Genomic DNA, 14013 nt, shown 5'->3' with positions numbered 1-14013 from the left:
TGTTTGGAGTTTCTCGGCCCTTTGCCGAGGGTTGTGACAGTGAATGTCGTTATACTTGCAATTGTTCGCCCTTATCTCGTTATCGTTCTGTCACAACTCAAAATTAAAGTGGGTTACGCGTCTCGAGAATACGGTGCCTAAAAGATAAAACAAGGTAAAGATGATAGCCATTTAGTAGAATCATCATCATCATGATTAACCCATCACCGACCCACTACCGAGCACGGGTCTCCTGTCAGAATGAGTAGGATTTACTCCATAGTCTGCCATGCTGGCCAAGTGTGGATTGGCAAACTTCACATACCTTTGAGAACATTATATGTAGAGAACTCTCGGGCATACAGGTTTCCTCACGATGTCCTTCACTGATAAAGTGATATTTAAACGCACTTAAGGTGAATTTCGCGGGCAGACCCGTCGTTTGCCCCTTAGCTCTGAAAAGTTAGAGGTGCGTGCCTGGGATCGAACCCCCGACTTCCCGATTAGGAGACGGACGTTTTACCAGTAGGCTATCACGGCTTTTTTAAACTTGAATACAAAAAGGACAACTTTACAGGATTTGTTTTACCGAATTTCTTTTAGAATGTTATTGTTATTGATATTTATAGTGATATTTTATCCAAAAACAATATTGTTAACTTGTATCAATTTTTACATTCACATTTTAATACAAATTTTATCTGCGTCATCACTCTTATGAGGCTGTATGAGTGAGTTTCGTACGTCAGTCTACTTTATAGCCATAAAACCTCTCTCATAATGGCTTACTGTTTGTCTAAAAGGAGAGCCTCTTTTCATAGGAAAATTGTTTTCCGCTAAAAGAATGAACACCGCACCGAACGTACCATACATAAACTCGTAATAATACAGCGTTACATGATTTCAGAAATTTGTTTGAAACTTCAACTGTTTTTTACTATTTGAAAAACATATATCGTGAATTGTTGTTCAAAATTCAAAGAGTTAGCTAAATACCATTCTTTATAAATCATGATTATCATATAGCTGTCCTAGTCTCTACAATATAATATACTAAAATTTTCATTTATAATATAAATTGTATTCCTGTTAGTATATTTTTTACATTTTCACGGCTGAGCCGCTGAACATAATAATATTTAAATGGCACAAAACAAAAATACTAGCCATATGAAATTCCTAGGTAGGTAATAGCTATTAGTTTTTAGGGTTCCGTACCCAAAGGCTGCTAACGCGATCCTATTACTAAGCCATCGCTGTCCGTCCGTCCGCCCGTCCGTCCATCCATCCATCGTCGGTCCATCCGTCCGTCCGTTGCTGTCTCTCAGGGCGCTGAATTTTGTGAACCGTAATTAAATGGGTAGAGAGTTGAAATTTTGACTAATGCGTATTTCTATTGCTGTTATAACAACAAATAAATAATAAAAAATTACAAACCGGCCTCCATGAAATTTTTTAATTTTTTTTAGGTATTTCTTGTACGATGGTACGGAACCTTCATGTGCGAGTCTGACTCGCACATGCCTGATTTTTCATCACTAATTAACATTTTTTGGTCCTCAGGCTGTAACAAAACGTACTACGGTGATATTGGCCGTACGTATGAGATGGAGCTTCATAGACCGAGAGAAGATTTGGTTCCATACGTGTGCCTGCTAACTATCACAGCTGCTGGAGGCATACATGGTGATCTGGTTCAGGTGGGTGAATATTGCCCCTTAATTAATTTATTTTATTTATTTGTACCTACCAAAAAGAATCAACAATCAGAAGAAAAGGGAAAAAGGCAAAAATAAGGCAGCGCTTCTATTAATTAAGAGGGCTCTCTCCGCCACTCGTTTCATACAATCGTAGTTCCAATGTCATTTGAATATTAAGCAACCAAAATCCATGAAATTTTGCAGACATATTCTAGAAACTAATATCTATGTCTGTGGTTTTCCAGATTTCTGTTAAAATATTCGGTTTCAAAGTTACGCGGTCTTAAAAATTTTCATACAAATCTTTTAAAACTACATATTTTTAGAAAAATCTAAAACACCACAGACACAGATATAACTTTCTAGAATATGTCTGCAAAATTTCATGGACTCTGGTTGCTTAATATTCAAATGAAATTGGAACTACGATTGTATGAAACGAGTGGAAACGAGTGACGGAGAGAGCCCTGTTAATTAGTCTATCTCTTATGTATGCCTTGATATAATATATTATTATAATAAAAATAAGCTACTCTAGCCACTCTTACACAATATTTTAAATAGTATCTACCTATCTGCATTGAAATATAGAAATCGTTGAATATCAGAAATGGGATTCGTTTAATGTAACGTTTGGTATATTAAATTATTCAATTACATATTTATTGTTACTTATCTAGCGTGCTTTATGATTTCAAAGGAAATAATTTCCAAATATTGAATGTTAAATCCGATCATATCGTTGATTGTGTATTTATGACGCCATTAATAATAATTTAGCCGTCAGCTTCAATTGCTGTTTCAAAGAATTTAAATAACAAATTGTTATCATAGCAGTATCATATCCCCTTTGTTTCGAAGTTTTGTTTTCTATGTGGATGAATAGGTACTTCGTTAGATTAAAAAGTTAATAGTGTAAGTCCCAATGAGATCGCAGTCTTGGGTACTCCACAAATTACCAAATTAAAATAAAGATTTTCAAGGAAGATAGAGATTGCGTTTATTAAAATATCTTAATTAAAAATGAAAACTCAAGTTATAAAACTGAGAGCTCATTGTTCTTTGAAATGAATTTTTTCGCTCGTCGTAACCTTTATGTTCGCTGTTATCACTTTTAAGATAATTATATAAAATAACTAAAATAAATTACTTTACTTATTTTATAATAATATTATGTGATTACGTGTAAATATATAGTCTATTTAAGATTTCAATATTTCATGAAAGAGATTTCACGCTGACTTGAAAAATATATACTCACAGTACTTTTAAATATTGAGTCATAACAACAAAAACGCAGCGTTGTCCACAAGTAGTTGTACCTATAACCTCAAGCGATCTTCCAAATATGAAGACGCTGGACACAAGACCTTTGTCCAATAGTGGGCATCTTTTGGTTGAAATAACGATGGTAACAAAGATTTCACGACATTGTACCAAAACGATGAACTATAAATATCATTAGAAAGAAGATTTTTGGAATTTCCTTTCAATCTTTGGAATTTTTATAATGCAAATGCCTATGTTCTAACGAAAAAAACACACGAAGAGCTCGTTCACCCAAGCTACGTAAGCGTAGACGTAACGCGTATCATTGCGTTGTAATGTATGGAACTCTATGAAACATGGCCGCTTGCGTGGCGTGAACGTTCACGTAGACGTAATGCGTGCAGTTATGTCTATGGATTCACGCACGTCACTACGCACATGTCACGTGTACGTGCTGCATACGCAATTGGTGTGAATCGGCCTTAAAGTTGTACCTACTTTCACCTGCGATATTTTATAGACTTTAATTAAGGTATGTTTTTCTTTTTTAATCACGTGCGCTCTTGAATCCACCGCGTAGCCGTGACCTTTAAAAGTTTAGCGGAGAGCGTTTTAAAAAACGTATAAAAATATTTTCTGCTTGTATTCAGAAACTCGGCGTTACCACTTTTATGCGGATTACGGAAATGAAAAATTGTTTTCCATACCTAGATTCCGACTCTCTTGTAGAAAAGACTTTTTCTTACGGATGGGGGAGAAATCCGTAACAAAATAGGTCGGGTATCTTCCGATATCTACCTGACTCACGGGAGTCCATTCTTGTCACACCACACATCCATCTCAACATTCGCATTTGCATTGTATTATCTACTTACTAAATGCGGCGTATTCAAAAAAAATACATTTTATAGTAATTTTATAACACCTCCAAAGCAAGGCTGTCTACCAAGTTACCAACCCTGAACTTCACCTTTGTCAATTTAATTAGCCCTCCAACCTAATCAAAACAATATGATAAGTAATAAAAACACGTGATTAAAAATTCAATTATTTCTCACTCCACCGCAGAATTTCCATAGCGGCCATTTACAGACCCTTATCAGGTGAAGCGAGCGTATTTTAATTCGAGACGCGTCTTCATTCAGAGCTATGATTACAGACCTTCCAGCCCTTTATACCTCACAATTATGAGGTTAATTCTCTCGTGTTGAAAAATGTTGAATTTTGTCGCAGTCGGCTAAAGGCTATTTTACACCAGAGGAACAAAGTGCGACATTATAGCATGCCACACGGCTACTAAAATAATTTAACATGTAACATGTGCGCATGCTGACCGCAAAATTAATGTTTCCATTTTTAGCACGCTGCATTATAATATAATATTATTACTAATCCATCCAGTTTCACTTGGGTGAAATTTTATAAAGTATTTTCTTATACAAAACCTATGTTAGTTCTGGATAAAGTAGCTTTCTAATGGTAAAAGAATTATTAAAATTGGTCGGTAGTTTCAACGTTTATCGATTACGATTTAATGAGAAATCTCTTTATAGTAAAATTCTATAAAAAAATCCTGTTTAGATTTTTCTTTTCACATGATGATTATTAAATAAACCTGTGAAATAATTTGCCGACATGAAATTACCCCATAAGTATCTACCTACACAAGTATTTGCAGAAAATTCCACTATGCGGTACCCAGAATAACACGGCTGCAATGTTTCTTTGACGGCAGTCCTTTACATCCTTTGTTAGGGTACGAGGCATATTTTAAGTTCAACCGCGTATCTTTTCAGAGCTATGATAACAGACCTTTTCAGACATTTGAACCTTGCAATTATGAGGTCACTTCACTTTGACATTCATTCGTCACATGAATGGAAAACCATTTTTGAGTGTATCACTTTATTTATAAATCACTACCCATCATTACCCGTATTATAAACGCGAATGTGTTTGTTTATCGGTTGATTGGTTTGTCTTTCAATCACCCTGCAACGAAGCAACAAATTAGCATAATTTTTTTACAGATATAGTCAAGGACCTGGACAGTGACATAGGGTACTTTCATCCTGGAAAATTCAATAGTTCCTACGGGATATAAAAAATCTAAATCCACGCAGACGAATTGGCAGGCATCATACTAGTATTTTATAAAAAAGAGCATCTATACGTAGTATAGGTATCTAATCGAGGAGCTTCTTTTTCGACTATAGTCGATTTAATTTTGATTATCAAAGTAAAAGCCAATTTACCTAATAATATCCCAAGTAACATTTAAAAAACATTTTACAGTGAACCGGGCAGATTTTAATTTCGTCTGCGTCTGTTCAAAGCTGTGACAACAGTCCTATTCAAACCCTTAAATCTCGCAATTACGAGGTCACTCCAGTCGGGTTTAACATTCAGACCTTTGTATGAAAAACGGAGGTCATTGTCGCGAATTTTCGGGCGAATTTTATGAATTTGCAACTTTAGGCAGACAATAGCCTCACTTTATCATTTAAGTTATGAGAGGTTTGACAACCTCCCTGGCGCAGTGATGAGCGCTGTAGTCTGATAAGTGGGAGGTCCCGGGTTTGATTCCCGTCAGGGTAAATTTAGAATTTTATAATTAAAAATATATAACACCCCCGACAAGTGAAGGTTATAGTAACTAGAAAAGAGCTGATAACTTTCAAATGGCTGAACTGATTTTCTTGGATTTCTCGATCAAGCCACCTTTCAAACAAAAAAAAAACTAAATTGAAATCGGTTCATTAGTTTAGGAGCTACGATGCCACAGACCGATACACAGATACACACGTCAAACTTATAACACCCCTCTTTTTGGGTTGGGGGTTAAAAATAGCTTACGTCGGTTTTCAGATTTTGCTCTACCATATTTCAGCCAAATCATCCTCACCCACCCTTTTCCGTAGATGTTTTATTAGCCATGACTATAATATTTATTATACGGTATTTTGGATAGAATATACCGCTACGTTATAAACTGTTTTTGGACCCAACGATTAATTTAAATAAAAGGTCTGTCTACAAAATATACCCATCTACAGCAATATATGAGATGGGTAAAGGGTGAACTAATAAAACACCGACACCCGATAGCTCATTAAGAGGGCTCTCTCCGTCACTCGTTTCATACAAACGTAGTTCCAATTTCATTTGAATATTAAGCAACCAAAGTCCATGAAATATTGCAGACATATTCTAGAAACTAATATCTATGTCTGTGGTTTTCCAGATTTCTGTTAAAATATTCGGTTTCAAAGTTACGCGGTCTTAAAAATTTACATACAAATCTTTGAGCCCCTGTAATTTTAAAACTACATATTTTTAGAAAAATCTAAAACACCACAGACACAGATATTAGTTTCTAGAATATGTCTACAAAATTTCATGGACTTTGGTTGCTTAATACTCAAATGAAATTGGAACAACGATTGTATGAAACGAGTGACGGAGAGAGCCCTGTTAAAGTCCAAAGATAATATAAATATCCCTTTGATATGTCATGTAAACATCAAAAGGACATTATACCTTTATTTAGGACACTTTGTAGGTAAGTACGGCAAAAATATTTTATATTTTTGCCGTACTTAAAATTTTAAAGTTAAAGTTAGTTTAAAGTTAGTTTAAAGTTTTTAAAATTCCCGTGGGAACTCTTTGATTTTCCGGGATAAAAAGTAGCCTATGTGCTAATCCAGGGTATAATCTATCTCCATTCTAAATTTCAGCCAAATCCGTCCAGTAGTTTTTGCGTGAAGGAGTAACAAACATACACACACACACACACACACACACACACACACATACAAACTTTCTCCTTTATAATATTAGTGTGATTGAACGTACATAAATAAAATGTAAACACAAAATCTGTATGTAATTCACGCATAACTCAGGCTAATAAAATGCTTGTATTTTTTTTGGAAAACATACTGCCTTGCCTGTTTTTGTAATACACAACATAATATATATAAGTAACAGCTTCATGGAAAACGCTGTATTTTCTTATGTAGGAATATTACACTCACAAAATCAAGGTAAATAAATAAACTTTAATTTAGATTTGCAGCTTTTACAGGTATCTTTAGTAATTAAGGTATATTATTTCCAACGAAAAGTGTTTAAGTTTCACACTAGTTTCTACTTCATTAGTCATCCCCATTTAATTTCCACCGGGTCATTTGTTAAAACGTCGCTCTTTAATTTGCATGTAATTAAAGAGAGCCCTCCATTACTCGAAGTTTCTTTGTTAATGCTTTCTTTCGGAAATTCGAGTCTTTTAATTGCTCTCTTGTTGCGGTACCTTAAAAGAAACACGCAAAAACTTTTTGAATGCCTACATGAATAATTAATGTTTGATGAATAGCTTCATTAGTAATAGGTTCCTACTTCCTTCTATGGCATACTTTCATTAAAGTCGATGACTGTTTTGAAATACAGTATGCGGGACTCCCCGCAGACGGGATATCGACAAGCGCAATTAGCTGGCAGGTAGCCCGGACGATTCGCCTTCGAGCGTATTTTTTTTTATTCAGATACAAGTTAGCCCTCGACTGCAATCTCAATTGGTGGTAAGTGACTAAGATGGGATTGGAAGGAGTATGGCAGTTTTCATTAAACCCATACTCCTTTAGTTACTAAATCGCTAAATCGCTTAGTGATACGGCTTTGCCAGTAGGGTGGTAACTAGCCACGGTCAAACCCCCCTCAGAGCAGACCAGAAATTCAGAAATTATAAAATTCCAAACCCGTGCTGGGAATCGAACCCGGAACCTCCCACTATGAATTCCACAACGCTTACTGGTGGCCGTTAAATATACCTACTTATGATCTATGAAGTTCACAAATTGATAGAAATTTCCAGCGATTTGAACATCTCTCTCACAAATGTGTTTTCTGTCAACCAATAAAAAAGGTTTATGTAATAGGGAAAAATTGCTCAATCCGATTTTTTTTAAATTTATTTGTTAAGTTATAAGCACAAACAAATACATTTTAGTTTGTTTCGAAAATATGCGTAGCAGTTTGTTGGTGTTTCGTGCTAAAAAAGGATTACACAAAACTAAATAATTATTTACAAATTAAATTAACTATAAGAGAGAAACAATAGTAGTTAGGACCTTTGATCTCGTAGTGAATGACAACCACGACGACCCTTCAACATAGGACCATAACTACGCAGCCCAGTTCGGGTCGCTCTTTATTCTAGTTGCCATAGCGTCTTTCTGCTACAAGCATTGCATCCAACAAAAATCTAATATCCAAATTTCGACTTCAACAAAATGTTCCCCAGTTTCAATTTCACCCGTTTCATTAACTAATGACCCCCTCAAAGGCGCGCTCCACACAACGGGGCATTAGTGATTACACATTACGTAATGCTGAGCCTGCGCTTCTCTAAAACAGGTCAACCGTGCCTTCCGGTGACCGGAGAAGCAAAATGTTTTTCATGCACAAACAAATCCTGTGGCAAATATTTTTTTTATTTAGCTTAACTACACAACATTTAAGCGTAATTTTATACGGGGAAAAAGAAGTACGCTACATATTTTTTTCTGAATTAAACTTACGTAACTGACAATGTTGGAATTTTTTTCTCTGAAATTTCCAGCTCAAAGTTTTCCATCACAACTTGAGATGGCCTTGCCATCCGTCATACGGTTTTATGACTGTCGGAAATTTGAAGCCTTGCTCTTAAAAACAAAAATCTCGCACGAAAAGAAATAAATTAGTTAAGATTCTGAGTAATTGTAGGAAAGGAAGTATAAAAAACAAAAGGGCAAAATAAATTGCTCTAAAGCTAAATTGCGTTAGGGTCGGTCATAAATTAGATAAAAGTCGTAAATTTTAACTTAGAAATCTCTACAAGTGTACAAAATTGTAATCACGTGTTATGCGAGTGGTCTAGGCAAGGCAAGGGCGTGAGAAAGTAAAAGGTACGGCCCATTAAGGGAAGTTTGAAATACATTTTATTTTCAGCCAATTAGCCATCAGCCAGGGTAATTCTGTGCGCAAGAGTGAACCAATCAGAAACCGAAATTTCGCTGGGTTTTTTTTTCATTTCAGATCATGGGCGTAGACAAACATATCCGTGTGGACGTTTTAAGTCTACACTGGGAACGAGAGAGGGACATTCGATTGAGGTCTGGCTCAACGTGCAGTAGAGCCTAACAGTGAATATTAATTAAGTGTAGAAATATATTGCAATTGTATAGTTAATAATAGAAAAATTATAAATAGAATAAAATAGTGTGTATCCGGGCCAGCAGAAGCTGATATATGGTGATGTACTAATTTACATTTAATTTTAAACTAGATTATTTGAAAATCAGTTCCAAAAATCTTGAGTAAAGAATTATTTTACAAACTAAATTAGAGATGATATTATTATTTGGATATTAGGAGGTGTTACAATATTGTGTATAACTATTAGATTTGCATCCAAAATTATAGAAATGGGACATTTCTCTTTGTGGAACTAGGATTCAAATATATCTAGAATAAATAATGAATATATTATAATTTACGCATAATGTGTGTCCTTAAAATTTACTTTATTATAGAAGTAAGAATTATAGATAATATCTCTATTGATTATGTGGGCATGTGTGTATTTTAGATAAAATGGTGTACATAATATTATATAAAGCCGAAAGGGTTTTTTTGTTTGAATATTTGCTTTTCCCTTTCAATAATTAGTATGGCTTAGGAAGCAAATATTCGGCCGGGAATTAATTAATGTAATAAAGTTACTTAATTCCCAGTCTAAATAATAAATTCAGTTTCTCTTCTTTTTTTCTAAATACTCAACTGTATGAGTAAATAAACAATTATTTACCAGAAATAAATGCACTTGGGTATAACTATCATCTTTTATTTGCTATATTTAGATACATTTTCCTAGACATTTAATAATGGAGATTCAATTTGTTTGGAGGCTAGACTATCGTATTGTAATATTAACAAAGCCAAAGATACGAAGAAACCATGTATCGAACTAACTTGAGCTCCAATATTAAGATTTTCTCATATGACCTATTTACCAATCACAATTCCTATTATTAAGTAAAAATTAGGTTAGGTTTTTTTTTCAGCAGTGCACCTATTTATAATACTAGCTCTTATTCAGCATTAAATAGGGAATAAAATTGAATTAGCAGTCTAATGCAGTCTGATGGAATGACACTTGTCGTTACAATTATAGATTTGGTAGAAAAATTACTCAATAGCTAAAATAAGGTGGTGTGCTATAAACTACTAGCTACCGCGGTATAAACATCGTCTTCATCAACATGAACAGCTTTCACCGGCTCACTACTGAGCGCGGACTTCATAGAGAACTCTCGATCAAGTTTACCTTCATCATATGGTATTTTATACCATTATGTGAAATTCTCACGATGGTTTTTCCTTATACTTTTATTATCACAAAACGATTAGTACTAATATACCAAGAATGCTCTCCACTACTAAAGATAATAGGGTTGGCTGGGTTCGAATCCCAGGCTAAAGACACCTTAAAGGGACCTTGTCGAGGATACTTTCGAGTAACAGCTAAATTTCATCTACCTACTAAAATACCCTGAACGAGACAATGGAATACACGCTGCCTCCGGAGGACAGATGGCGAGGCAGGTAGGTACCTTTTTTTTTATGGTGTACCGATCTTTCCCAAACAGCATTTTAGGTAACATTATCTGTTAAAACCGACGCCAGCTGAATTTGTGAATCACCGAGTTTTTGAATAGATAAAAATACTAGTTTTGCTGTACTTTGTAATTCCTTTGCTTGATATTATATGGTACATGGTTGATTGGTGACGTACCAGCAGCGAGATTCCGGCACAAAGCAAACACGTCATGTCTTTATACAGCTGGACTCTCCGAACTAATAAATTGGCCAATTTATTGACAATCAATCAAACAAATATATAAATATACAAAAATACCATGGTTTTGGGGCGAGCCCAGAGCTCATTGAAAAGAACCTAGGTTTCCGTACCTAGGCAAATTGAAAACGCTTCGCAGCGAAATAGGAGAGTCCAAGTGCTGTGCCCCGATAACAATGCTAAAAGACTGAGATTTCAGTGTAGGGCTCCCCCCGTGCTTGAGGAATGCCGGTTGGTCTCAAACCGATGGCCTAAATAAGGCAAATACACGTATCAACTGATTTTCCACACTAACAGGACGTTCTAAATTAACAAATCTCTCCATTCATTATATTTATTTTGAGGAGTTGAAATTTTACATTAATTTTTTATAATTCAATCCGTGTAAACCTGTTAGCTGGTCGAGAAGTCTACGTGTTCACCCAACGTACTGTACCAATTAATTACTTGTAAATAACTCATGACTTAAATACCTAGGTGTTTCTATAATTCAGCTGAGTTTATTTCTTATTTTATCTCTTCATAATGCCTAATCTTAACCACTAGTATAGACGATCACACCGTACCATCACAGAAATTTGATGCCGAGTGACCAGGGATCTATGTACGTATTCGAAATAACGATATGACTAGATTTACATTAACATAAAAATAACACAACGTAGAAATTGTGATTGGGTATTTGAGAGAGAAAAATTTATAAACTTACATTGCTATTTATAAATTATAAGTTTTAAGGACACACTGCATGTTGTTTTATATTTATATGTTGTACATTTACATTTATTTATGTATAGGGGGAGCAGGAGAGCAGAAATAAGCTGTATGTCTTATAAATGTAAAATTTACAGGTTTTCAGAAGATACTACAGAGATCGAGCTATTATTCCTTGCTTATTTCTCAGGCTTAATTTTTTTCAAACTCTGAGAATGCATATAATCAAAGCAGACCCAAACATGTGATTGCAATTAGTATCAGTATTATATTAGTATTAAAAATACGGCTTCGCGACTTATGAAAGTTATTCAAATAAAATTTAAAATAGTACCAAAGTAGGTAAAAGAAATAGGGTCAAATTGAAAAAAAAAAAGGATGTCTTCAGGTAGAAAAGGACGTAGAACAAAGCAAGTAGGTGCGGGGCAAAGCGATGTTAGTACCGTAGAATCGAGCGAGCAAACAACGACCTTAGGGAATGCTACATTAGAGTTGATTTTGAAAAAAATCACCGAATTCGAAGCAAAATTACAACAGTTAAATTCAAATACCGGTTCAAATGAAATCGCGAGCATTTCTTCACACGAGTCGAACGGGATTAATGAAAATGAAAAATCTGATAGGCAGGGGTCGAATCTTGAAACCGCGAGCACAAGTACATTATCTGAGACCCGGAATTTATATGTTGTACAGCCGTCAGTAACTAAACCAAATTTCGACGGAAAACCATTCACTAACCCCATCGTTTTTCTAAAACGATTAAAGAAATATATAAGGGCGGTAAATGGATTAGATCGCGAAATAGATATAGCGTTAGGTTGCATCTCGGGGCATGCTCGGAAGGTTATGGACTTGTATTCGAAGGGCTGGACTACGTTCGCTGACTTCGAGATTGATTTTAGACGAAATTATTGGACCGAACAAATTCAGGAATCTATAAGATATAAATTGATTAATGCGGTATATTCAAGCGATTCGGGAATGTCGATGTCCGAACATTTTGCTGAGCAAGCAGAATCAATGCAGTCATTAACTATTGCGTTTAGTGAGAGAGATTTGGTCAATTCTATTATGCGACATTATGCTATAGATATACAGCGATTATGGTTTACTAGAACAGAAGAAGTTAACATCATGAACGGAGCGAAATTTCTTCGAAACATAGAGCAAAATATTGTTGAAAAACCTAGGCAAATTACGAGAGGTACTGTTAGTAATAATTACAGAGGTAGACGATACAATGAGTCATCATCGAGACGACCTATTGTAGCAACAATGTCAACAAGAAGTTGGAGAGCTAGGGGAAATTCGACGAGGGGACGCGGCTATCGTGGTCGATTAGGTTCTAGGGTTAACTTTAACAGGCCTACGGTATCCGAATCTAAACAAATTAGGCCGGCTATCACGTTCGTGAAAGAGGGCGAGAATCTTACTGTGTCTAAGAATGTGGGGGAGGGTTCATCAAAAAACTAGAATGCCCAACACAAACGAGGTCAAGTCAGTTAGTCTTGTGTGGCACGGGCGTCAGAAAGACCTCAGATCACGAAAGGACAGGTGTAGTCTATAGGATCTTAATTAATAGTGGATGGAAGCCAGGACAGAGTTTGGGGACCGGAGATAAGGGACTTAAGCGGTTATTAAGAGGCGGCGTTGATTATAACGAGTATAGTAGTCAATTTGAAATTAGGAGTATAGGAATCTTATTGGAAAACCAGTTTGAAAATGTAACAGAGTGTAATGAGTTAGGCGTGACTTGTGAAACTTGTATGAGGAGAGGTTTGAATGTGTACACAATGTATCATGAATTAGATGAACAAACCGATGTGAGTGTTGATTATTCTTTACCTAGGTTACCTGAAGTATGTGTTAGATTGTATGGAAGAAGTATGAGTGCACTCATAGATACGGGAAGTCAGATTAGTGGAATAACTAGGGAATTGTACGACTCTATTCTAAGAGAACATGGGACATTGCCAGAGATCGCTATTCCAGCAATTCAAATACAAGGCGCGTTTGGATCGCGAAGTGAAAGCACAAATCGGTTAGTGCTAATAGAGTTTCAGTTAGGTAGTACTTTAGTTGAAGCACCTGTACTAGTTATGCGACGTCTTCCTAGGTCATTGATACTAGGATACGATTGGTTAGAGCGGGTAAAAGGAATAGTGAACTGTAATGGTGAACACACTTTGACTATTGAACATATGGGCGTTAGGTCTTGTGTTAGGCTGAATTCGGACTGCAAAATCGAAAGGTTAGGGGGAGAGACGAACGCAGCCACGATTAATTTAATATTAAATCAAAACTCTAGGCCAGTGGAACAAAGTGTATCAGACATGAATTTAGATAATGAGAAATTTAAGGGATTAAAATTAGATGACGCGAACTTAAGTAATGAACAAAAGGAATTATTACTACCTGTGTTAAACAAACACTGTAAGGTATTTACGGAAGGTT

General features: G+C 35.6%; 1 protein-coding gene across 1 annotated transcript in view; it reads left to right on the top strand.

The window, feature by feature from the left end:
* Window positions 1-14013, top strand: part of LOC123880993 — a 142369-nt gene that overhangs the window by 86091 nt on the left and 42265 nt on the right. The window contains exon 3 of the mRNA XM_045929491.1: window positions 1543-1679. Coding sequence (XP_045785447.1) covers window positions 1543-1679 — 137 coding nt within the window. The remainder of the gene's footprint in view (window positions 1-1542; window positions 1680-14013) is intronic.

This window comes from Maniola jurtina, chromosome 3 (assembly GCF_905333055.1).
Source record: "Maniola jurtina chromosome 3, ilManJurt1.1, whole genome shotgun sequence".
Taxonomy (NCBI): Eukaryota; Metazoa; Arthropoda; class Insecta; order Lepidoptera; family Nymphalidae; genus Maniola; species Maniola jurtina.
Note: the sequence above shows the minus strand (reverse complement) of the source record. Positions and strands in the feature narration are given on the sequence as shown.